The following is a 27,230-nucleotide window of genomic DNA, read 5'->3' as shown; positions in this document are numbered from 1 at the left end:
GGAAAGAACTAAAAACTGCTGTTCACAAACGTTCTCCATCCAACCTCACTGAGCTCGAGCTTTTTTGCAACAAGGAATGGGCAAAAATTTCAGTCTCTCGATGTGCAAAACTGATAGAGACATACCCCAAGCGACTTACAGCTGTATTCGCAGCAAAAGGTGACGCTACAAAGTATTAACTTAAGGGGGCTGAATAATTTTGCACTCCCAATTTTTCAGTTTTTTATTTGTTAAAAAAGTTTGAAATATCCAATAAATTTCGTTCCACTTCATGATTGTGTCCCACTTGTTGTTGATTCTTCACATAAAATTACAGTTTTATATCTTTATGTTTGAAGCCTGAAATGTGGCAAAAGGTCGAAAAGTTCAAGGGGCCGAATACTTTCGCAAGGCACTGTATATATAAAGTATATGTACACACAGCATATATACTGTATATTTTTTTTTCCCAAAGGCTCAGCCTATCGATTTGAGAGAAGTTGCAGCGCATTTGTCACACCACGAGAAGAAGACTGAATCTTTTATTAGACATTCCACAATAGTTCCACCAGTATAACCTTGTTCCGCATGACTGCCATGTAACTTTCAATCCCAGTAGAACTGTCTGATCTCCATTCTTACACAGGGAAGAATGACAAGCGGCTTTGTTTACATCAGCCGCCTGCCTTTCTTCCGGTGTAATGGACGATCGCGAGTGCCAGGCGGACATCGGGTCCGCCGGGCACACGCATGGGGGGGTGACCGCGCAGGAGCGGGAGCGCGCCTCCCGCGGCGCACGCGCGCTCGCTCCCTAGAGCCTCACAGTCTAGCAACGTAGTATTATGTCGCTTTGCCCGTGAGAGGCTGACCGCCGCAGTAAATAGTCGTGCGGAAGTTGGCAAGCGGTTAAAAGATGGTTTGAAATCATCTGATCCAAAAACCTCCCCTGTTTCTCATGGTCCACGAGACCAATGATAGCAAATCTAACTTGTCACCTACTGAGATATTCTCTTCATTCATTTAATAAAAAACTGTAGAGTGTATGCTAAAAGTAACTACAATAAAATGAGCTGCTTGGATAAAATACAAAAAAATCCCATAAAAAATAAATGTATTTAATATGAAACTAAAATATTACTTCCATCATTTAGAAACTATTTATTGTACTTTACCAGAATGGCAGGAAAAACAGTCCAGTGCTTGTGGTCCAAAACAACTCTGACAAGATGGATCACAGGCATAACACTTGCCATCTGCCACTGCGGAGGAAAAGTACAAAAAAAAGAATAAATATTATAAGTTCCTAAATACAGCTTTAAATTACTGTGTATTATTTATTTGGTTGTGCTAGGTCCTCATATATACAGTATACTGTAAATATGCTTTGATAACCTCAAATTGATATATGTGAGAAAGCTCCAACATTTGGAGGGGCTGTAACCAACCTTCCTCTTTTCCTTTCTTGTGTTGTAAAAAAGACCAAAACAGCAGGTTATCAGATTACAACACAGGATAGAACTGGGCTGTGGCATTTTCTCTCTGGGCCAGTACAAATAAGATATGTTTGATCTTATTGTGAAGTCATTGAGAACTGGGGCATTGAAGACTGGAACAAAGGATCTACACATAGACAGTTCAATTAGTTTAGTTTTTTTTTTTTGACAAATTTGTTTGTGAGTGTTTTTTTCTCCATTTTTTTTACTATGACCTTTCACCACGACCACCAATCACTGTGGCACCACAATGCACTTTGTGTGGTACACTTTCCAGTCCTGCGCTGAATGCACATCTAGCTGAATGACTCAAGATGAGACACTTGCTTCTTCCTCTCTTCTAAAAGAGATTAGATCATCCAGCCTACTAGGAACACATTGTATCACAGAGGCTTCCTGTATTAAATGTTTAGTATATTTTAGTATATTTTAGTAAATACAAAAAAAATTATATGAAACTTATTTTCAAACTAGTAAACCTGACGCATTATAGGTTTTGAACTTTTTCCGCTCAGACCTCATTCACTAAATGCTAATGACCCCCAAGCTCGCTTCTTCCAAACCTCATCCCAGAACTGAAAATAATGTTAAATGTGACTGTAAATGACTCTAAATGTGGCATTTGTATGTTTATAGTAATTCATTGCAAACAACTGTTTACTATATAATGCACAAGAAACTAAAGTATAAAAATGTGAAACATTAAATGCTAATAAAAGCCACGGTCCAAAGTCCACATTCCATTTTCATTGCTTATGAACAATAATAGGAGAAAACACAAGTTAGGCCCCTTTCACACTTGTACGACTTGAAAGTCGCGCGATTTTACTGTGATTTTGCCACGATTTTGTTGCCGCGATGTTACCGCGATTTTGACTGGACTTGAAGCAATGTCTATGTCTTTGGACCTCAAAACTCATTAAAATCGGGCCAAAGTAGTGCAGGAACTACTTTGAAGTTGCTGCAACTTTAAGTTGCGCATATATGAATGGGTATAATTGGAAAACATGGCAAACGACATGTCGTGCAACTCTGATGTCCAAAGTTGCATGACAAGTTGCACAAGTGTGAAAGGGGCCTTAATTGCATTTGAGAAGAAACGTTTATGAATATTAAACCTAGAAACAAAAGAGAGAAAGTGTATTTATTTTTCCAGGATCTTTAATCTTCTGCTATCTTCTAATGTCACCTGCACTCTGTCTCAACAGTAGCTTCTACATAGCTTCTCCTACCACCAATTAGTCTGTTTCTGCATTACATGATCTCCAAACATTCAACCTTCATTCTGTTGTGCATTCAACCTCCAAAGCAGTCTAATTCTGTCTACCCATTCTGTCTACCACATCTCCATCCCACTCTGGCAGCTCCATCTTCCACTTTGAATACTTTGGGGTTGATTTACTAAACCGGAAGAGTGCAAAATCTGGTGCAGCAATGCATAGAAAACAATCAGCTTCCAGGTTTTTAAGGTGGAACCCGTTACATGTTCTTGATCCTGCAGCCTCTCCCCGATCCTCCCACTCTTTGTGACAGCAGACCAGGGATCTTCTCCCCATACCTGCTGTCACTATTTGAAAAGCATGTGACTGTGCAGGGCTTCGCCCACACTGCCTCGTCATTAATTCACAGATCCCTGTGAATCAACGAACTACAAGTACCGACAGCCATTGCAGCTGTCGGCTTGTAGTTCTCAATGCATTACCAGGGCACTGTTGAGCGGTCTGGTAGTTCATTGAGTCTTCTTGTCTTAGTGAAACTTCCTGCCCGTACAATGTAGGGGCAATTAACTTACACTAATATATGTAGGAACATTTCCGTGCTAATAATAAAATTGATGTAAATGATAATAATAAACTGTGATTAACGTGAAAGCAGCACACATGAGATTTATAGAAAAAATCCCCAAAACAGTAGTAATAGAATATGTGTAGCGCTAACAGAATATAAGTGCCATACTAAATTATTCATATGAGAATATTTTCAATCATTAAAAAAAAAATATGTGATATAAACAAATATAGTCCATGTGAAAAAATATGAATATATATTCAAAAGTGACCAACACCAGGAAAGAGGGGTCACCAAGTAAGCAAATTAGCAGCTTACCAGAATATATGGGTCACCCAAATGAATGAATAGACCAATACAGGCTTGATGTAATACCAAAGAACTCCACCAGATGTCACTCCTCCAATGTTAAACGGTAGGTACTCAGCAATCAAGCAGCAAACGATGGCATATAAAAAATGGTGACCGGAACATAGTGTAATTCCATATAAAACACTAAATTTATTAAAATCAAGGCAAGTACACTCACATTTTTGAAGACATCATAAGGCATTTAATAGTATACAGTACAGCGGCGTCTCCCAGCACACTATCATCAGAAGGAAGCCGGCTAGTGGGGGGTGTGGTCTCGTCCCGCGACATCGGACGTGCTGTACTGTATACTATTACATGCCTTATGATGTCTTCAAAAATGTGAGTGTACTTGCCTTGATTTTAATACATTTAGTGTTTTATACGGAATTACACTATGTTCCTATCACCATTTTTTATATATTCCATCGTTTGCTGCTTGATTGCTGAGTACCTACCGTATAACATTGGAGGAGTGACATCTGGTGGAGTTCTTTGGTATTACATCAAGCCTGTATTGGTCTATCCATTCATTTTGGTGACCCATATATTCTAGTAAGCTGCTAATTTTCTTACTTGGTGACCCCTCTTTCCTGGTGTGGCTCCTTCCTCCTTCTCATCTCACCCTGGGCTCCGAGACTTATCTGCTGAGACCTGTGGTTCCTTTGGATTTTCTTGGCACATCTAATATTGTGTTTTTTACACTTGTGTTGGACACTTTTGAATATATATTCAGATTTTTTCACATGGACTATATTTGTTTATATCACATATTTTTTGTTTAATGATTGAAAATATTCTCATATGAATAATTTAGTATGGCACTTATATTCTGTTAGCGCTACACATATTCAATTAACTTACAATGACAGTCTGTAGGAGTCCTGCACGGCACGTGCGATCTGCTGATCATGGGTGCAATGCTTTCCAGGCTCCAAAAAAATAAAATAAAAAAAAAAATAAATTGCATATCTTTTTACCTGCAAAAAAATGTGTATTTATATATTTTTTTTTAAAGTGAACTTTAATTGAACAAGCTGATTGGCTACCGTACACAGCTGCACCAGGATTTACACTCTCCAGTTTTAGTAACTCCACTCCTCTATCGTCTATCCACACCTACTTCTGTCCCCCTTTGGCCATCTTCTACGTTGGCCTGACACCATCATCTGCTTTGCACTACCCACTCCAAATGCAGCTCACTTCAACCAACTGTAAACCATGCTTTATTGCTGAGCCTTGAAGAACAAACAAAATGTGAACAATAAACCTTCTCCCTCATAAATCACTTGGTGGAAGCTGCCAGCCTTTGCTCCAGATTCCAGACTACTGCATAGACATGGATTAACAACAATGTAGACAACAAAAAGTGCCACCTATATCAGAACTGACGACTGCATTTGCCAACAGAAGCCAAGCTTTCCTGTACAAGGGATACCTATGCTATGGCTAGTACAATCAGGCAAGCTGTGGCAGCGGGTAGCGTTCAAGTGAGTGTGACCTGATTTACAACATCTTTGTACACTTAACTAAGAAGCACACCTCAGTACTCATGCATGCCTCCCATTTTGTAAACAGCTGAATTAAGCTATCCACAGATAACAGACAGAAGCCAGCCTTAAAAAAGTTCCAGTTATGATAATACATATTTTAACTGGAACCCATGGGCCAACAAAGAGACCAGCAAACAACTGGATGAAAATTTCAATTACGAACAATCAAACTTTCACAATCTAATGACTGACTTCTGTTGAACAGGACTGTTGTAAAATTTTTCGAGAGCAACAGCTGCAGCCACTGGGTCAATGGGCTGCAGCCGCTGATCAGTGTATTCTGATAGAGAAGGGTCCCCATTGTCAGAATACTGTGTCCCAGTAAAGAGGATTCTCCTTTCCACCACAATTGTGTGGATTACGTAATCCAATTTTATCCAATCTCCAATCTGGCCTACCTTACCGATTTAAGCTCTAAAACACAACCATTTTATATCACTGCAAACAGTCTTTCACTTAGGGGTGTAGTCACTTTTGTTACCAGCGGTTCAGACATTAACCTTCCTAGCGGTATTCCCGAGCGTGACTCGGGGTTAGATTTTAGAGCCAAAAGCGGTAACCCCGAGCCACACTCGGGGTAGCGCTAGGAAGATCGCTGGATCCTGGTAGAGGTTTTACTTACCTTTTCTCCGGGATCCAGCGAAGAATGTGGGCGGTATGCGGAGGCGGAGCTTTCTCCCGATCGTCTGCGAGCCCCGGCTTCCGTCTCCGGCGTGGAACCGGCGGCAAATTCAAATGTAAAACACACCAAACACACTGATATCATTCAAAATAAAAAAAAAATCACATTACATTGCCCCCCCAGTGCCCTTTCCTGCAGTTTTACTGTACTTTTTATGTAAATATATGTATATATATATATGTATATATACATATACAGTATATATATATATACACACACATGTATATATATATATATATATTTATATACGTAATTCTTGTGAATGAGCAGCCCAAACCAACTGTATACATTATATATATAAATGTATACAGTTGGGCTGCTCATTCACAAGAATTACGTATATAAATATATATATATATATATATATATATATATATATATATACATGTGTGTGTGTGTAAATATATATATATATATATATATATATATATATATACTGTATATGTGTGTATATATATATATATATATATATATATATATATTTACATAAAAAGTATATATATATATATATATAATAAATGTATACAGTTGGTTTGGGCTGCTCATTCACAAGAATTACATGCAAAATAATGGTACCGCTTTCAGCACCTAAAATCCAAAAGAATCATACCGCCAGGGAGGTTAATGGCTGTGTGTTGAGTTATTTTGAGGGGACAGCAAATTTAGACTGTTACACAAGCTGTACACTCACTACTTTACATTGTAGCAAAGTGTAATTTCTTCAGTGTTGTCACATGAAAAGATATAATAACATATTTACAAAAATGTGAGGGGTGTACTCACTTTTGTGAGATACTGTATATGTATAGATACACATACAAGACTTTATTCTACCTAGGTTTAGAACTAAGCCTTAGATGGTAATTATGTGTAGACTTGTAAAAGAGCTTATCAAGCACTCCTGGGGCACACATAAGACTTAGAACATTTGACTAGATCAGCATATTAAGTATTTTGATACTTATTTGAATGTAATAGGGTAACGGTTTTTATTATATAATACCAATTATTTCAGTTACGCAAGATTACACTAGATCATTTTTAATAGCATACCATTAAAATATTGTCCATCAGAGCATGTCACAAGATGGCACATGCCATAGGATGGCTCTTTCCCATCTGGACAAAGGTCACAATCTCGTGGTGATGGTCCATGGCAGGTCTGGCAGGATTTATGACAGCTTTCACATTGCCAGTTCTTCGAATTCTGGAACGTACCCTCTGGGCACTTAAGTATACAATCCTCATCTGTAAAACACATTTTGTTTAGAATTACTGACATAGAAATGTGGTTGCATACATGTATACAACTTTTAAAGTCTTGGTGCTATAATTGGTGCATCCATATCTTGCTTATCCAGTGTCCGCCTTGCCATACCTACAATCATGCATTCTGACTCCAAAATTTTACCAAGTATTAAATATTTTATACTGTTTAAAGTGGTTGTAAATGCTCAAGGTTTTGTCATAGGTAAAAAAAACCCCAATACTTACCTGAGTCCCATCTCGATCCAGCGATGTTAACGAGAGCAGCGTCTCTCCAGGGTCTCTGCTTCCTTATTGGCTGAGACAGCAGCGGCAGCCATCAATCACAGCCAGTGAGCCAATAAGGAGAGAGGGGGGGCAGGGCCAAGCCGCACTCTGTGTCTGAATGGACAGACAGAGCAGTGGCTGGGGAGTGAGCCTGCTCGGGTGTCCTCATAGTGAGCTGCAGGCTATAGAGTCACTCAGCAGGAGGGAGGGGCCAGGAGTGTTGGCAGTGGACAAGAAGAAGAGGATCGGGGCTGCCCTGTGCAAAACCACTGCAGAGAGCAGATAAGTATGACATGTTTGTTATTAAAAAAATAACTTTAATATCATTTTAAAATGTATCTTTAATATATTTGATCCATATACAATATTGTAATCTGGCACATCAATGAAATTACCTTTCATTTACAAAACTCAAATGCTCTCATTAATCAAAAAAAGGAGTTGGCACATTATCACTGATCTTCTGTCCTTTTTTTAATACATTTTTGGCTCACGTTCAGGTAATACAGAGACGCTCACATGTTTTGGTCAATGTGGCCACATTGGCCGAAATGCGTGAAAGTCTCTGTATTACTTGAATATTTCTCTTAATTAACCTGTTCCTGACCGCCCGCCGCCGATTTACTGCGGCATTGCGGCCCTCCTGCGCAAACCAACGTAGACCTACTTTGGTCGCCCGCCTGCAGCTAGGGGGGAGCGCTTGCCGACAGCGGCATGCTCCCACCCCCCACTCGGCAGTGGGGACTCCGATGCACGGGGCAGGCGGCTCCAATTGTCGCCTGACACCAGCGATTGTTCCCCGCTGAGAGAGAAGGACGGTCAGCTGTTGTAAACACATCTGACCGTTCTTCTCTCTGGAATGATCACAGAGCCCCTGTGATCCTTCTATATAGGATCACAGGTCTCTGTGATCATTTCACAAGCCACGCCCCCCCCCCACAGTTAGAATCACTCCCCTAGGCTCACATTTAACCCCTTGATCACCCACAGTGTTAACCCCTTCCCTGCCAGTGTCATTATTACAGTAACTGGAGTAATGTTACTGGTCCCCCCAAAAATGTCAGTTAGGGGTCCGATCTGTCCATCGCAATGTGGCAGTCCTGCAAAAAAATTGCAGATTTCGGATAAAGTCCGGCAACGCCAACCCTCCTCGTGTCCATGGCTGCTGAAGAGTTTGTAACCTAATCCTAGGATATCGACCCTGCCATAAGAATTTAGTAATAAGGCGATCTATGTTTAAAGATATATTTTGGGGATCCACACAGGGGAGTTTCTAAATATATACAAAAAGAGTGGCAAAAATGTCATTTTAAATAAAATATTTCTACCTATAGTTGTCAAAATTGCGGTATATAAATGTAAGTATATTTACGGAAATTCCTCATATAGTATAGCTCTAATAATCCTTAACGCTGAAATATATTCACATTGATTATTATAATTTTAAGGAACTGTGAACTCTATTTTTTTACATTACATTTGTTTTTTTACCAAATTTGAGTAGCACTGATCTTCATGATGTTGCTTATAAAATTCATACTAATAGTCTGCTATAGAGATTTCATTAAGATAACTAACTCAAATACACATATTTAGTGTACGTGCGTGTATGTTGGGCGTATACTGTGCTTTTATCTTGGTGTGCTTTTCTATTTCCAAGTGAGTGTATAAATGTATGTGTGTGTTTAGCTATTCAGAGCTGAACAAATACGTGACAGGTATGCAGCAAAGTAGCTGATAAGGGTTTATAGCTCTTCTTTCTTACCATGCAGATAATATCCACTTTGACAGGAAGAGCAATGTGTTTCATTGTGGCATTCACGACACCATAACGGACAGGTCATACACATTTTCCTGCCATTGTCCTCATAGGTTTTCAGGGGGCAGTGTTTTCTGCACTGAAGACGATATCTAAAATTGGGTGTATCATTAAAAACATGAAAACTTCTTGTAAAAAAAAAAAATAACAATAAAATGTTTAACAGATAGAGCTGGGCATACGGCACTAGAGCATGTTTCTAGGTCTGGATGTCAAAAACCTCAATCAGGTAGATCACTCGTAAAATACTTGATAATCCAAAACATCCAAAAACCATGAACATTTCATACACTAACAGATTCAGAGTAACAGATTCATTTACAGGTCTGTTTCGAATGTGGGCAATAAGGAAAGAGTCACCAACGTGATCAACAGGCTCAACTTATTGGGAGCTCCATATATTAGAGATTTGAAGGCTGATTGACTAAAACTGGAAAGTGCAAGCTCTGCATAGAAATCAGCTTCCAGGTTTTTTTTTTTTTTTTTGTCAAAGCCTAATTGAACAAACTGATTGGCTACCATGTACAGCTGCACCAGATTTTACACTCTCCAGTTTTAGTAAATCAACCCCTTTGTGTTGTGGGGGGAGTTCTCATGAACAGCATGTTTCATTTTGTTTTTATATACATTTGGTTTGTTTAACCACTTGCCGACTGCCTAACGCCGATCTACGTCGGCAGTCAGCCCCTCACAGGCAAAGTGACGTAGGGCTACGTCACTAGCTTGTGAGGGTCTGGGGAGCGAGTGCGCGCCCCCGGAGGCGCGCTCCCGCTCCCGCGTGGTCACTGACCCCCCCGCGCGTGTGACCAGTGGACCCGATGTCCGCCGGTCACTCGGCGATCGGCGGGGGAGAGGGAGAATGTCAGGCAGCTTGTGTAAACAAGCTGCCTGTCATTCTCCTCGCTGTAAAGACACTGATAAAACGGATCTAGTATGTAGATCCGTTGATCAGTGTCCTTACAGCTCAAGCCACAGCCAATCACAGTAGAAAGCACGCCCCTAGGGATACACACAGCCCCTCCCTTCCAAATAAAGTTAACCCCTTCACAACCAGTGTATTTTTACAGTAACAGTGCATATGTATAGCACTGATTACTGTAGAAATGTCACTGGTAACCCCAAAAGTGTCACAAATGTCAGTCAAGGGTCCGATCTGTCCGCCCCAATGTCGCAGTACCGCAAAAAAAATCGCAGATCGCCGCCATTACGCGTTAAAAAATAAAACAACAAAAATGACAAAAATCTTTCCCTTTGTTAGTAAACGCGATAACTTTTGTGCAAACCAATCAAAATACGCTTTTTGCGATTTTTTTTACCAAACATATGTAGCATAAAACAAATTGGCCGAAAATTTTAAAAAATTTTGATTTTTACTTTTTTTTTTGGGGGAATTTCATATAAAAAAATGTGAAAAATATTGTTATTTTTGCAAAATTGACGCTCTTTTTTTGTTTATAGCGCGTGATCAAAAAATCGCACAGGTGATCAAATACCACCAAAAGAAAGCTCTGTTTGTGGGAAAAAAAGGACGTCAAATTAGTTTAGGTACAGCGTCGCACGACCGCGCAATTGTCCGTTAAAGTCACGCAGTGCCGAATCGCAAAATACCCCCTGGTCAGGAAGGGGGTAAAATCTTCCAGGGCTTAAGTGGTTAATGTTATTGAAATTATCAACAAATGATGTACGTTTAGAGTCGGTTCACACTAAGGCGACACGACTCCTTACTACGTCGGGGGGCGACTTGTGCATTACCATGCACCACGACTTCGGAGCGACTTGCAGGGACTTCACATAATGGAAGTCTATGCAAGTCGCTCCGAGGTCGCCCCGAAGTAGTACAGGACACTTTTTCTAAGTCGGAGCGACTTGTGTTGCTCCTATTAGAACGGGTCCTGTAGCGGTCAATGGACCGCGAGGGAGCGCGACTTGTCAGGCTGACAAGTCGCCTGACAAGTCGCGGCAGTGGGGACCAGCTCTTAGGATGGATTTGCATCTTTAAATTATGGTATGTGAGTTGTACTCTGTAGCTCCCTGTTGCATATAGAGATCATCTGCCAAGGTGAACTTCCAGACTGGGAGAAGAACAATACAAGTGGACATATGAATAAATAATTACATTGATAAAAAGGAAAGCATATGACCAGATTCTCCATTCTCACGTGACTGGCTTGGATGTCAGTAAACCTAAAGCAGTCAGCATGAAGACCGCTCCCTGTTGGAAGTGATCAATTTATGGACACCAAGGCCAACGGTGCTTTTGGGTCACAGGCAAAGCCTTTAGGGAAATCTTAAGAGACTGCCCTGATTAGTAAATACTGCGGAAGAGGCCATATTTCTGTGCTGAATATCAATCATCATCCTTTTGTCATTGTTCTAGAGCAGCCCATTGAGCTACTTTTACTGGTCAATAACTTCCTCTGACAATAATAGGCCAGTCTACTGTAAGTAGTGTGTGACTAAGTCGCATAAATCTGTATATCGCTGCAAATACATTGGGGATACTTTACAAAGGCAAATAGGCTGTTCACTTTGCAACAGAATTTGCACTTTGCAAGGAAAACATAAAAAAAGGAAAATTAATTTGCAAAGTGCAAACTCCCTTGCTAGGCGAACAGCCTATTTGCCTTTGATAAATCATCCTCATTGTGTTATTGCTTGTTACATGTTGTAACTTGTAATAGTTGCTGCAGAGAATTATCCATTCTCATTAATAAATTAGGATACCAGTCACTCACAGAAAATAGCCTTGTAGGCAGCTGAGGCAGATTTCAGGATCATCTGTATAAAGACAAAAAAGGAACATTAACTAACATCTTTAATTGTGATAATTTTAGGTTACATTTATACATTTAATGACCTACGCCCACCAGGATACCCAGTTCTGCTCAAATTCTACAGTCATTGAGCGTCCAAATGATTAACTGTCATGTTTCCCCATTGGATTCTCCATTTAGTAAAATTTGGAAAGAGAATAAGAAAAATCCAGCTAAACAAGCTTTAGTCCACATTATACTATTATTTATATATATATATACTATTATATATTAAGCGCTGCGCAAACTGTTGGCGCTATATAAATCCTGTATAATATTAATAATAATAATTATACCCGTGAGAAATGGTCAAGGAAACAAACTACTCTGCGTTGATAACAAAACTGCAGTCTCCAACAAATAGAAAAAGGCAGCAGGTTAGGCTGATCATTGGTACATATGCAAAAGAGAAATATCATGTTTGGAAGGGAATAATGATTGTAGCACTGCCCCCTTGAGGGTTGCTTGTAATGTTATGTTCTTTTGTGCCGCTTTGACCCTGTGAACCATCCAGCCCTCCTGGCACTCTAGGTTAAGACATGTTGTGAATTCCTTTAAATGACACACTAACACAATGCAGATAGGTTTTAACACTTTAGCTTAATTTACTCAAGAAACAGACTTGAAAAGAGTATTAATCCACTAGGTCCTGGATAAACAGCCAGGGGGCAGTTGAAATAACATTAAAGAATGGTTAATAACCAGTTAGAGTAACAGATAAATACATCAAACATAAACAGTATCTTGCAGTAAGTAAATTTATCTATAGATAGACATAAGCTATAGATTGCTATAAGAACCACTCCTTTTTAAGGGGAACCCTGGGCCGGCCTATAGTACTTGTATCCTAATGGGAGATGAGGTAATTTAGATACCAGTAACGTGTCCCCTGTAAGAGCAATAATCTAGCAATATTCAGTATGCAAGGCCTTGCTATTGTCTTCACCGGCAGTTGGAGCTCAAAAAACAGATCATTCCCCAGAGAAGCACAGTGTGAAACAGGCAATGCAGGATAGCTGATTCTTATTAAGGATAATCCAGTAACTGATCCAAATATAGAGTCTCTTCTAAAACCCATGGCCTGCTGGGAAGTATAGTCCTTAAGCAGTTCAGCAATGCAGTAATATCCTTGTAGAAGACTACAGCTCCCACAATGCATCTCAGGAGTATGATGCATAAAGTCTGAGACTAACACTAGAAGAATATAGAGACAGTCTGAGAGAGCAGAGAGTGAGTTTGCAGTGTCAGATAATGGTAGTCCGCTCCCGACTAAATCCTCCCCCATCTTGAAAGTCTTTGGTCCCCAAGACAGAATGTAACTTCATTAAAGGAACTGTTGAATAATATCTCAAAAAATAATTGCAAATAATAATCCTGCTAATCATAACCTACAGCAGCCAATAACTGACTAATAGAAGGGTTTTCCAACAATAAACTATACAAGTTGTCAGCCAAAGTTGAATCATTTTGACAACAGGTCAATAATAGATTAGTGGCCCACCCAGTAGCGTCAGAGGGTGAGACAGGGTCATCCTCCACCAAAGGTTCGGTAGAAGAGGCTGGCACTTGACTAGAACGTTGAGCTGTCAAAATAAGTTAATCAGAACTCGCTCCAAGGTTATCGTATGTTAGTCTCTTGGGTGGGCAGTTTTCCCATCTAAGCCTGGAATACATGTTTTCTATAGTTTCAGGCTCACGTCCTAGGCCCCAGAAGCTACAACCAGGCTCTTGTTCTTCTAAACTATTGAGAGCGGTTTCTTCTTCATTTTGGGTGGAGGGAACTGGATTTTTTCCTACATTTAGAATTTCCAGGTTGTCAGCTGGTTCTAACTTAACTCCTCCAGGTCCTTTTTCAGGAGATGGTGCAGGTTTCTCCGTTTCAACAGGCTGATGTTCTATCCTTTCAGGTGGAGACACTACATGTACAGTACATCCTCCATTGAAGGCTGAAAAACTCTGGTTGTGTCTTCTGATGGGGGAACTCACAACCAGTCAAGAGTCAGTTCTTCTTCGTTCTTCCTCTATAATAGGAGCAAAATCCTAAAAAGGACCTCAGTTCTGTCACTGTTCTTGGCCGGGGGCCAAGTCGTAACAGCTTCCAGCTTCCATGGGTCAGTGGCTACTCCATTTTCCGAGACCACATGCCCAAGTAAGTTACTGAAGTCTGGTAGAATTGGCATTTCTTTAACCACAAATTCAGCCCCTCTGCATGAAGTCTCTGGAAAACCTTTTCAAGTCGTGCTGCATGATCCTCTAGGGTCTTGCTGAACACAATGATATCATCCAGATACACAAGTACCTCTCTCATATCTGCTACTGCATTCTCCATCAACCTCTGAAAGGTGGCTGGGGCTCCTGCCAATCCCTGCGGCGTGCAATCAAACTCGAAGAATCCTAATGAGCTGATGAAGGCCGTATTTTTCCAGTCATCAGGGTGCATTGGTATCTCACAATACCTGCTTTACAGATCTAACACACTGAACCACTTTGCCACTTTGCTCAAGATAGACACTGCAAAGCACCTTCTATCCGAGGGGTAGTGTACTGATCAAGTATGGTCCTTCGGTTTAGGGTTGGGTAGTCGATACACATTCGAATGGTTTCATTTTTCTTAAGGCACCACCCCAATGGGGGACGCATAAGGGCTTCTGAACTCCCTAATGACCCCAGATTTCTTCAGCTTTGCTAATTGCTCCCAAATGTCTTCAAGGTCATTCAGAGGGATCAGCAGAGCTCTTTTCCAGAAAGGTTAGTCTTCACTCGAATTCGGTGTTGTCACTCTTGGCAAAACCCACTCTTGGAAAACATCTCTTACCATTTTGCCAGCTGGGCTTTGATCCTCTTCTGCCACTTGAGAGACATAGCAGGATGTTGGACCTGACATTCCTCTTCCTGGTCCCCTCCAGAAGCCTTCTGAACTATATCATCCAACGTCACAGGAGTGGCCGCACTCACCCGTCCTAGCACCATCTGAGGCTTTAGGCTGACAGGCTGTCCTGTAATGTTGCAGATACTGACCGGGACTTCGGATCTCCCCCCCCCCCCCCCGGTTTTGACAACATCATCATCATGGGCACAATTTCTGGAACCAATTCTATTCCTGTCTCTTCTCCCAATGGGTCAGCTTCCAATACCATGAATGGACCTGGCAGATCCCAAGACAACTTGACAGTGGCCTTCATACATACTCTCTCTCCGGGCTTCAACACCTTCTCTTGAGTGTCCAATCACCACAACCTTCCCACTCCTTCAGCTGGTGCCCTTTGTCCTGAACCACACGCTGAAAAGCTTGTCTCAACTGTCTCTTCTGCCATTGATCCCTTTGTGGCTAACGGTATGAGTAATCTTCGCACTAAGTCAGTGTTGGTTCCCAGAGGCCGAGGACAAACAGCTGCTAGTTACATATAGTTACATAGTTTGTGAAGTTGAAAAAAGACATCAGTCCATCCAGTTCAACCTATGATGTTTGTGTGTGTTTTCTGTTAACCGTACATTGTATACCCCTGTATGTTGTGGTCTTTAAGGTGCCCATCTAATAGTTTTTTGAAAATACTCCCTGCTGATACTACTGCTTGTGGAAGAGAATTCCACATCCTTACTGCTCTGACAGTAAAGAACTCCTTATGTATTTTAAGGTTAAACTGTTTTTCCTCTAGTTTTAGTGAGTGGTCACGTGTCTTATTGTATTCCATTTCTCTGAAAAGTTTGTTCCTTATGCTAGGGTCATCACCAGTAGGGATGATCGAACTTTTCAAAAGTTCGGTTTGACCAGAACACCCGAACTTCCCGAAAGTTCGGCCCGGATTTCAGAACCCCATTGAAATCAATGGGAACTTTGGTAATCAAAAAACACCATTTTGAAGCCCTAAAACCCAATAAATGCCCCTAAAAAGTGCCTAGGGTTCTGGGTCATGCCCCAGGGACTATTAATCACACAAACAAAGTTCTTAAAAATTGTAATTTTTGATAGAGAGCCAATTATTAAAAAAATGATTGAAAAAAAAAAGAGATTTCTTTGGATTTAGTGTCTGAGGGGTCTAAAAAGTGTACCTGTGAAGTTTCAGCTCTGTAGCATGTCCAGAACCAGAAAAAAAGTTTGTTCGTATTAGAATTGCAATAGAACAGGGATATGGCTCCGCTATTTTCACACCTTGTCGGTTTTGTTTCAGGCGTTTTTTTGGGCATTTTTTGGGGGTCTTTGGAGGCAGGCATAACATCAGAACTTCTGTGTAGGGGTATATATACACACACACATGTATGTATATATACACATATACATATATAGGTGTGAAAGTAGCAGAAACCTATTCTTGCGCTAATTAAATAATTAAAACCCATATGGCTTCTCTGCTATAACACCTATATGTGTGTATGTGTATAAATACATATAAGTGTGTGTGTATATATACCCCTATACAGAATTTCAGATGTTTTGCCTGCCTCCAAAGACCCCCAAAAAATGCCCAAAAAAACACACCTGGGCGTTTTTGTAGCTGGCGTTTTTTTTGGGCATTTTTTGGGCATCTTTGGAGGCAGGCATAACATCTGTACTTCTGTGTAGGGGTATATATACACACACACATGTATGTATATATATATACACATATATAGGTGTGAAAGTAGCAGAAACCTATGCTTGCGCTAATGAAATAATTAACACCCATATGGCTTCTCTGCTATAACACCTATATGTGTGTATGTGTATAAATCAGTGTTAATTTCGTCGACTAAAACTGACTAAAACGTTTTCGTCGACTAACACAATTCAGATGACTAAAATACGACTAAAACTAAAATGGCATTTTAGTCTTAAGACTAAAATATGACTAAAACTAAAATGGCATTTTAGTCAAAAGACTATAACTAAAACTAAATCGAAATTTGCTGCCAAAAATTAACACTGGTGCATGCTCAAACCATAAATAATAACATATTAGATTTTTCACTCCAGGACCAGCAGTAGTATATAATGAGTTTGGAAATTGTAGAGAAATGCTTAAATAATGCATTACAAATTACAATTGAACTACATTTATTTGATTATAGAAGACTAAAATGAGTTTTAGTCGACTAAAATGTAGGGCGTTTTAGTCGACTAAAATATACTGGAGTTTTAGTCGACTAAATACGACTAAAACTAAAACACTTGCAGAAGACTAAAATGGGACTAAAACTAAAATGCCATTTTAGTCCTAAGACTAAGACTAAAACTAAATTGAAATTTGCTGCCAAAATTAACACTGGTATAAATACATATAAGTGTATATATACACCTATACAGAATTTCAGATGTTTTGCCTGCCTCCAAAGACCCCAAAAAAATGCCCAAAAAAAACACCTACTGCAAAAACACACCTGGGCGTTTTTGTAGCTGGCGTTTTTTTGGGCATCTTTGGAGGCAGGAATAACATCAGAACTTCTGTGTAGGGGTATATATACACACACACGTATGTATATATACACATACACATATATAGGTGTGAAAGTAGCAGAAACCTATGCTTGCGCTAATGAAATAATTAACACCCATATGGCTTCTCTGCTATAACACCTATATGTGTGTATGTGTATAAATACATATAAATGTGTGTGTATATATACCCCTATACAGAATTTATGATGTTTTTCCTGCCTCCAAAGACCCCCAAAAAATGGCCAAAAAAAAAACGCCTGCTGCAAAAACACACCTGGGCGTTTTTGTAGCTGGCGTTTTTTTGGGAATTTTTTTGGCGTCTTTGGAGGCAGGCATAACATCAGAACTTCTGTGTAGGGGTATATACACACACACACACATGTATGCATATATACACATACACATATATAGGTGTGAAAGTAGCAGAAACCTATGCTTGCGCTAATGAAATAATTAACACCCATATGGCTTCTCTGCTATAACACCTATATGTGTGCATGTATATAAATACATATAAGTGTGTGTGTATATATACCCCTATACAGAATTTCTGATGTTTTGCCTGCCTCCAAAGACCCCCAAAAAATGCCCAAAAAAAATGCCTGCTGCAAAAACACACCTGGGTGTTTTTGTAACTGGCGTTTTTTTGGGCATTTTTTGAGCGTCTTTGGAGGCAGGCATAACATCTGTACTTCTGTGTAGGGGTATATATACACACACACACATGTATGTATATATATACACATACACATATATAGGTGTGAAAGTAGCAGAAACCAATGCTTGCCCTAATGAAATAATTAACACCCATATGGCTTCTCTGCTATCACACCTATATATGCCTGCCTCCAAAGACCCCCAAAAAATTCCCAAAAAAAACGCCTGCAACAACACACACGCCAGCTAAAAAAACACACGCCAGCTAAAAAAAACGCTCAGGTGTGTTTTTGCAGCAGGCATTTTTTTTTGGGCATTTTTTGGGGGTCTTTGGAGGCAGGCAAAACATCTGAACTTCTGTATAGGGCTATATATACACACACACTTATATGTATTTATACACATACACACATACAGTATAGGTGTTATAGCAGAGAAGCCACATGGGTGTTAATTATTTCATTAGCGCAAGCATAGGTTTCTGCTATTTTCACACCTATATGTTTGTATGTGTATATATACATAGATGTGTGTGTGTATATATACCCCTACACAGAAGTTCAGATGTCATGCCTGACTCCAAACATGTCCTCAAAAAAGCCCTATAAACGCCTGCAGCAAAAAGCAGGGTGACAGGGGCGAAGCCACTGTCCGGTTCTATAAGTGTTCTAAGAGAAACGATCTTTTCTCTATAGCGGTCACCCTGACATGGAAGGGTTTGTCACCCTGCCATAGAAGTCAGAGTCAGTTAACCCTACACTACACTACGGTCCCCTTACACTTAACACTTTCCCTACAGAAACTAGATTATTAAATCTAACTATAGTGGAAAATAGTACCCTAACTACACTAGATATCCCTTTCCTCACACTAATAATTGCTAAATGACACTTTGAAGCAGAAGTAACAGAACTGCTTCCACTCTCTTCCACAGCCCTGTATTAAAATGGTAGAGATTTGGCGGGGCTATCTTATATACTGGGGAGCATATTCACTAATGATTGGCCTCTGGACCCCCTAGTCACTCCAATCACATTCCTAGCATTCTCCTGCCCCCTCAATTGGCTTTTACTGATGGGTCTGGTCCAATCATGGGCTTTTAAAGCCCAGTTCCTGTCCCATTGCATTTTGGTCGGTTCTGGTTGCCGAATTCCGAACTTTTTCAGCAAAAAGTTCGGAATTCGGCCGAACCTCGAACAGTCAATGTTCGGATCGAATCGATGGTCGATCCGAACCGTTCGATCATCCCTAATCACCAGTACAGTATTTTTACATTGATATCATATCCCCTCTCAAGCGTCTCTTCTCCAGAGAGAATAAGTTCAATGCTTGTAGTCTTTCCTCATAGCTGCTGTCCTCCATTCCCCTAATTATTTTTGTTGCCCTTCTCTGGACTCTTTCCAGTTCCAGCACATCCTTTCTGAGGACCGGTGCCCAGAACTGGACGGAATACTCCAGATGTGGCCGGACCAGAGTCTTGTAGAGTGGGAGAATAATCTCTTTATTTCTGGAGTGAATCCTCTTTTTTATACATGCCAATATTTTGTTGGCTTTGCTTGCAGCGGCTTGGCACTGCGTGCCAATGCCAAGCCTGTTGTCCACTAGTACCCCCAGGTCCTTATCCATCTTAGATTCACCCAGAGGTCCAACCCCCTTAGTTTAGTATCATCCGTAAATACAGAGATTGTGCTGGATATCTCCTCTAGATTGTTTATGAATAAATTAAACAGGATTGGTCCCAGGACAGAACCTTGGGGGACCCCACTTTCCACACCCGCCCAATCCGAGTACTCCCCATTTATCACCACCCTCTGGACTCTTCCCTAGAGCCAGTTCTCTATCCAGGTACTCACCCTATGGTCCATACCTACGTACTTTAGTTTGTACAGTAAGTGTTTGTGGGGAACTGTGTCAAATGCCTTTGCAAAGTCCAGATACACCACATTCACAGGCCTTCCTTTATCTAGATGGCAACTCACTTCATCATAGAAGGATAATAGATTGGTCTGGCAAGAACGATTTCATTAATCCATGCTGATTACTACTAATAATACCGTTTTCATTACTAAAGTCTTGTATGTAGTATCTTAACATCCCCTCCAAAATATTGCAGACTACTGATGTTAGGCTGACCGGCCTATAGTTTATAAATATAACTAATAATTAAATATAGTGTATCGAAGGTCTCTGGCTTCCCCAACAATAAAGGGTTAAAGGCTATCTTGACAGGTATATACGGAAACTTTTGGGTGCCAATGCCCTAGATCTCCAACTCTTCCAACTTGCACAAAGGTATATGCTTCAAGTGTTTGTCGTAGAAATCCCTGTACAATAGTGTCACTTGGTCTCTGGTATCGAGCAAAGCTTTGGTGTAGATCCCCTCCACTTGTAGAGAGACTTTAGGGGAGAATCCAACCAGGTTCTTTGGCACGTTTCTGGCTTTACATCCATAGACATGACTAGTTTCCTTTGTGGCAATGGAGTTCATTCCACCACTTGCCTTGGTACATTTCTCACTGGTGACTCTGTAGTCTGCCGTGGCAATGGAGTTTGTTCCACCTCTTGTTTTGGCACATTCCTCACTTGTGACTTATCTCTGTGGAGATAAAGTCCTCTTTTTCTTTCATTTAGGAGAGGGTGCATTGGCCTCTTTTGTCTTTCCGCCCAGCCTGGGCGACTCATTTTTAGATACAGGGGAAGAGGTAGGAGGACAAACAAAGGGCCTCACCTTTGGCCTTTTCTTGGATACTTTTCTAGCGCTGGAGCTCTGTTTGGTCTCAGGATGCTCAAATGGCTTCTTCACTGAGGTCCCTGGAAGTTTCCCTCCAGAAAAGTATCTTCTGTAAAGCTTTCCACACATCCACCAGCAACTCAGAACTGACTCCCTTCTTGGGGCACTTAGCCCTAAAATGTCTAACTTCTCCACATTCAAAACATCTCCTTTCTCCGGTGGGGAATAGCCCAGATCCTCCAGGGTAAATCTTTGTTCATGTATTCCTGTACATTGTTCCTGTATTCCTATATTTGTCCTGTAGTTGTTCCTTGAGTCTCCATCACTCGCATCAGCGCCTGATATATCTGAACTTGAACTTGAGAAACTTCAGTCATCAACTCTACTTATTTTGGAGTATCAATTGACTTCTTGCTGTCTGGACTCTCACACCCTTCTGGATCTGCTTCGGTCTCACTTTTCTCATCTGAGAAACTAGGCTCTGCATAAAACAATGCGGGTAGAAACTCTCTCCTTCTTTCCACCAACCTACCATCAGCTCTCTCACCCCTTGACTTTTTTCTTCTAACAAAGCTTCCTCCTCTCATTCTTTTAATCAATTCTGGGTAAGTAGGGACTGTCCGTGCTCCTTTCAGCAGTAACTTTAACACAATGGGATGATTTGGACGGGCCCCTTGCAGTAGCCGATCCAGTCGACCTTGGGGCCTATGCCTCTCTTGAGGATGATTTGATGTAACATCCTATCCACTTGAGAGATGTATTCAGAAAGTCTCTCCCCTTTTTGTTGGTGAGTGGGTTTAAACTTGTAAAACAGATCCGGGGTCTTCTCTACCCTTCCAAAAACAGCATACAAGCATCAATGTAATCCAAAGCTACACAGTCCTTCTTTCCCATTTGCAGATTATGGATCACGTCGGCCGCTGGGCCCCTGAGGCTCTCACTAAGCCACTGTCTCTTCACAGCCTCTTGCACACTCCACTCTTCCACTGCCTGACTGGCCTGACTCATCCAGGTCTCAAAATCCTCTTCCCCAGCCGGAGTCGGCAATTGCCCTGAGAAGAACGGGAGCTTCCTGTATGCTTGGCCCGCATTACTGGAACCTTTCATAACCAAGTTCTCGACTAGCTGGCTCATGTCCGTGTAGAATGAAACGGGAGGGGCACCGGTTCCACAGGAGTCTGCACCGACTGACCCCATTGTCCCCACACTGGGATGTGGTGATGGTAGCCCCACCATGGTCTCTTCCGTCTCTTGCAGCGAGCCATTACTCCTTATGTTAAGGTTACCTCTTCTTCCCGGAAACAGGCAGGTGTATCTTTCTGCCACTCCATCAACACCCACACATAGTCCAGAGTAAACTCCACCTTCACATCCAAGATGTAGGCCCTCTGCTCTGGCACTAAGGTCCTCATCCACTGTCAGATCTCCTTCTCTATACACTCACTTCCTAAGATCCCCAGAACAGTGCTTTGCTCCATACGAGCTCCTTGGGCCCTCCCCCAGGCAGCTGCAGCAGCTGAGTCCATCTTTTTTTATCTCATTGGCTCCTGAGTTGGCTGACTAGGGTCTGCAGCAGTGAAGAACATCCCGGACGAACCCCCAAATGTAGCACTGTCCCCTTGAGGGTTGCTTTTAATTGTATGTTTTTCTGTGCCGCTTTGACCCTGTGAACCGTTCAGCCCTCCTGACACTCTAGGTACAGACATGTTGTGTATTCCTTTAAATGGCACACTGACACAATGCAGATAGGTTTTAACTCTTTAGCTTAGTTTTACTCAAAAAACAGACTTGAAATTAATCAACTAGGCCATGGATAAACAGCCAGGGCGCAGTTGAAATAACAGAAGAACAGTTAATACCCAGTTAGAGTAACAGATAAATACACCAAACATACACAGTATCTTGCAGTAAGGAAATTAATCTCTTAGAAGCCATAGATTGTTATGAGAACCACTCCTTCTAAAGGGGAACCCTGTGCTGACCTATAGTACCTGTATCCTAATGAGAGATGTATGTATTTATACATATGTAGCAAGGTTTGCAGGCCTGTGGCCTGATGTGGGTCTGCCATTAGTACCGGTAATCCCTCCAACCCGTGTGAGCTGTGACCCTGGGTGTGACAACTGAAGCAGCGACAACTCTGGCATCTTTGTTTGTGTTTTTTTATTGGAATTAGGGGATGGGAGAAGGGAATGAGTGGGATACTCCTTGAGGCTTAAACTCATTATAATTCGGACTTTTACTCCTGAAATGCCCGTTGGCGCTTATGTGACGCCAGCCGGCGCTAGCAAACGCTCACTGACACTGAGAACACTTTGTAGAACAGAAGAAGTGCTGAATCCTCGACTTGTAGTCCAGAAGATCCAAGACTGAGAACTGTAGAACTCCTGACACTGTTAAACTATGAAAGTCACTGAATACTTCCCCCCCCCCTCGCCTGGCACAGCTTGAGGTAGTATATTGTAGAACTCTGTATAGCGGTCACTTTAACTGGCACGCTATGTGCAATTCAGGGCCCAGACTGCAGGTGCCCCCTTTAACCTTGAACTCTTCAGGGTCCACTGACTATGTACCCCCTCTGTAGCTTCAGGGTCCTCAACCTAGGTACCCCCTTTACAGCTAGCTGACACTGGATCCCAGAACCTCTTCCGGAGTGGTCCCCTCTAACTTCAGGCAGACCCTCAGGGGCAATCCTCAGTACTCACGACCTGTGTAGGCTTTCCTGGGACTGGACCCCTCTCTCTCTCCGCAGGCTCTCGGCACACTGGATCCCCTCAGCTCAACTCAGCACTCTCTGGACACTCAGGCGACACTCCGAGACATCCACCTTCCTCAGACAGGAGGAGAGACAGCCGCACTCTCCTTCCTGGGACTCTGCTCCTGCCAAAGACACTGTGCCACGCACTTCCCCCCAAACTTATTGCCACTCCCAGAATCCTTTGCAGCATAATCTGCCTTCAGGGGTAGTTACAAGCTGGGATGTGTCCCCTGATTGGGCTTCCCACACTTCCCTATGAGAATCCTCTCACAGGAGCCAGTGGGGATACTTCTCCCCTCAGCAGGCACATCTGGAAGCCCTGAAACCCTAGCTAAATAAATCACAGCATGGTCTGCTGGGAAGTATAGTTCTTAAACAGTTCAGCAACGCAGTAATGTCCTTGTAGAAGACTACAGTTCCCACAATGCCCTTCTTCCAGTTTCAGGAGTATGATGCATGAAATCTGAGACCAACCCTAGGGGAATATAGAGACAGTCTGAGAGAGCAGAGAGTAGGTCTGCAGTGTCAGATAATGGTACTCCGCCACTGGCTACATGATGTTTAAAATCACCACGCATATTATCATATTGAACTTTCGTTCGACGCAATGTTTCTTTGCCGGATGGTGAAAATCTATGGAGTTTACATTTTCACAGGAGGGACTTGCAACAACTATGCACCCTTTCTGTTACACTGATTGGTACCTGAAATGTGATTTCATCAACTCCTTAGGCAAGCTTAAACTACCTGATATGAACATCGCCTTTGATCCCACCCTCCCAAGGTCTCTGAGTTCTTAGGGACCTCCAGGCCTTTCATGACCCCCATGCTATTTGTGGTAGCTTTGATTAATAATCCAGCTGTTACGTGACCCTCTGAGATTCTCACTGGGTTATACTTTGCTCTGCTTCCACTCCTGAGGGTACTGTACTGTTTGTTATCTGTACTACTTTTTACTGGTCAACGTACCTGTCGTAGTTACGAAATTATACCATTTTATTACATATGGGTAAATATGCCTTCCCTCCCCTCCCTTTCCCCTCCTTCAGCCCATATTGGGTCTTTATTTGTGCCATATGTTTGCATTGTATCTCAGATCTATGATTCAGGGCCCTCTGGCTCTATGTTCTGTATTTTTTTTTTCCTTTTGTTACTTGGAAAATCCAAAAAATATTTTAAAAAACAAAATTACCCATGTAACACGGCATTCAGTATTCACAACCATTTTTAATAATTGTTTGCTGTGCTTCAAAATATGCATTTCCCTCATTTGGATTTTGAGAATTAAAGTATAACTAAAGAAAAAACTTTTTTGTTTTTCGTTTCGGATAGAGTAAGGGATTAGAACCCCTGTCAGATTTTTATAGCTGTCTGTACACCTATTGGGGAGATTCACCCTCTCTATTCATCCTGTTTACCATTATAATCAAAAGTGAAAGTAAACGAAAATCCCACATTTTGGGTTGTCCCCAAAACAGTATTACAGGAAAAAGTGTAAGGGCTCTTTCACACCGTCCGCATTCCGTTGTGGACCGTGCTCTGCTCAGCGGGGATCGATCCGCCGATCCCCGCTGAGCCGGCGGATGACAGCTCCGTCTCCGCACACAGTGCGGAGAGGGAGATGTCAGAGCCCCGCTGCTCTCTATGAGGAAACGGATGAGAGCGGGCCGCTTGTCTGCTCTCATCTGATCCCATCCGTCCGGATTTCACGGACAGGATCGGATGCGGATGGCAGCGGACATGTCACCGCTGACATCCGCTGCTACATAGGGCTGAATGGGGCATCCGATCAGATCCGCCTAAAAAACTGACAGGCGGATCTGATCGGGAACACCCGTGTGAAAGAGCCCTAAGGGATTTCCTCTCATTTTCTGTTTGGCTATGGGACAGGAAGAAAAGGTAAATCTCCCGAATAGGACAGAGACAGCAAAAAAAAAAATACTGTGGTTATAACCCTCCTTTACTCTATTTAAAATGGAAAAAGCCTTTTGTTCTATGTTAAGTTAAAGATTGGAAAACCATAGAATCACCTTTCCCTATTTTACACAAATTAAAAGTAAAAAGTGTGTCAGGAAAATGGAGGCCTAGGTAAAAGCAGCAATGCACTGAAAAGCTATTGTTACTCCCCAATGAAAAGAAATCTGAACCCTAAAATGTTCTATATATTTTCCTCAGTTATTTATGATTCTGGATAAGAATAGCTATAATTCAGCTGGTATAAGCAGAAAGGAATGAGGACGCATGTGATCACTCAAGGCCAATCACCAATCACTAATCCACAATCTTGGAGATCACTGGTATGATAGAATATCACAAATGAGCATGGTCTACTATATTTATTTACTTTTTACGATCGCTTGTTTGTATAGAAACTTATTTCCTGGTGCCTCCATGGCAGCATATATATGGTGGTTGCTCCGCCCTCAACCAACCCACAGGACCTCCTTAACTCTATAAAAGTAAGAACTGCCCCCCCTACGCCATTCTTTTTTCTGTCCTCAAGCCTGCAGGATCACGATTAGCCCTTACTGCACCTTCACATGGTGTTACCATTACAGGGTCATGCTCCCCTGTAGGATGGAGTCCCAGGTCTTAGGCTGCTAAAGGCGCCAACAAGGCTGGGAGCCTGTTTTTCTGTGGATCTTTTTCCAGGTAAGGAGTCTTGTTCAGCCATGCTCCTCCCGGGAACCCCCCCCCCTCTGGTTTGGGGGCTGCCCCAGTAACATTGATGCCTCCTGCATTAAATTTAGCCTGTCCTACTTACAGTCTGGCCTCATGTGGTGCGCTGGGGTGCAGGATCGCTAGCAAGCCCCTCTGGAGCCCCTGGGGCGCTTTGCGCCCGCCGCCTAACCTCTGTTTTACTGTTCTGGGGGCGGGTCAATGGCGCCGCCCTATGACATCACCTGCACATGCCCAGTAGGCAGATGAAGCCATCGGCGGCCATCTTGGTACTCCCATAGGAGTACATGTATTTATATGGCCAGCCTCTCTCATTCTGAGGGCGGATGTCAGAAGCATAACATCTCCCTTGCTACTGAGGAGAAGCTTTCAAGTCTGCCTGTGCTGCTGCCTCCCGATGGAAGCCAGAGGTATTGCAGCTTCTTTTTTTTTTCCTCTCCTCTTCTTGGACATATATATTTATTTATAATAAAAAGGGGGTGGGACTATTAGGTTGGGACCTTTCCATTTACTTTTTATTTTCTTCTTACCCTTTGTGTCTCTCTTATCCCAGCCATCTCCCGTAGTCCAGTGTCACAAAAAGATCCTCAACATTCCGCTAGGTAAGGGGCTGCACCATTCAGGTAAGTTTTAAAAAAATAAAAAAAAGAGCATCGGGCGTATGAAACATCAAAATTTCCTATGTTTCATTGCAGCCCGCAACGCCGATCATCCCGCAGGGACTCAACGGCGAGGAGGTCCAGAGGCCACAGCCGCTCAAGACATGACCAGTATCATTCGTCTACCCCTCGCACATCACACAAATCTCGCAGATCGCCCCATCGATCTGACAGACAACACAGTTCCATCCGGCCTGGGGACAAAGCATGCTGGGTCTGTGGTGGACAAGCTCTGCCGGGAAAACTGGTCTGCGAAACATGCTTTTTAGAAGCCACGGGGGATCGGGAAAAAGAAAAGCAAGAGTCCATTGATACAATGAAG

At 42.0% G+C, this 27,230-nt stretch overlaps 1 protein-coding gene across 1 annotated transcript in view; it reads right to left on the bottom strand.

Moving 5' to 3' along the window:
* The window catches only part of LOC309554945 (uncharacterized protein), a 244,789-nt gene that overhangs the window by 170,251 nt on the left and 47,308 nt on the right, over positions 1-27,230 (bottom strand). Inside the window, exons 4-7 of the mRNA XM_082256696.1 lie at positions 11,934-11,976; positions 9,145-9,290; positions 6,900-7,094; positions 1,152-1,238 (exon numbers count right to left, since the gene is read on the bottom strand). Coding sequence (XP_082112822.1) covers positions 1,152-1,238; positions 6,900-7,094; positions 9,145-9,290; positions 11,934-11,976 — 471 coding nt within the window. The remainder of the gene's footprint in view (positions 1-1,151; positions 1,239-6,899; positions 7,095-9,144; positions 9,291-11,933; positions 11,977-27,230) is intronic.

Source organism: Pelophylax lessonae (genome assembly GCF_965119305.1).
Source record: "Pelophylax lessonae genome assembly, chromosome: 4".
Taxonomy (NCBI): Eukaryota; Metazoa; Chordata; class Amphibia; order Anura; family Ranidae; genus Pelophylax; species Pelophylax lessonae.
The sequence above is the reverse complement of the archived record's forward strand: the minus strand, read 5'-3'. Positions and strand labels throughout refer to the sequence as shown.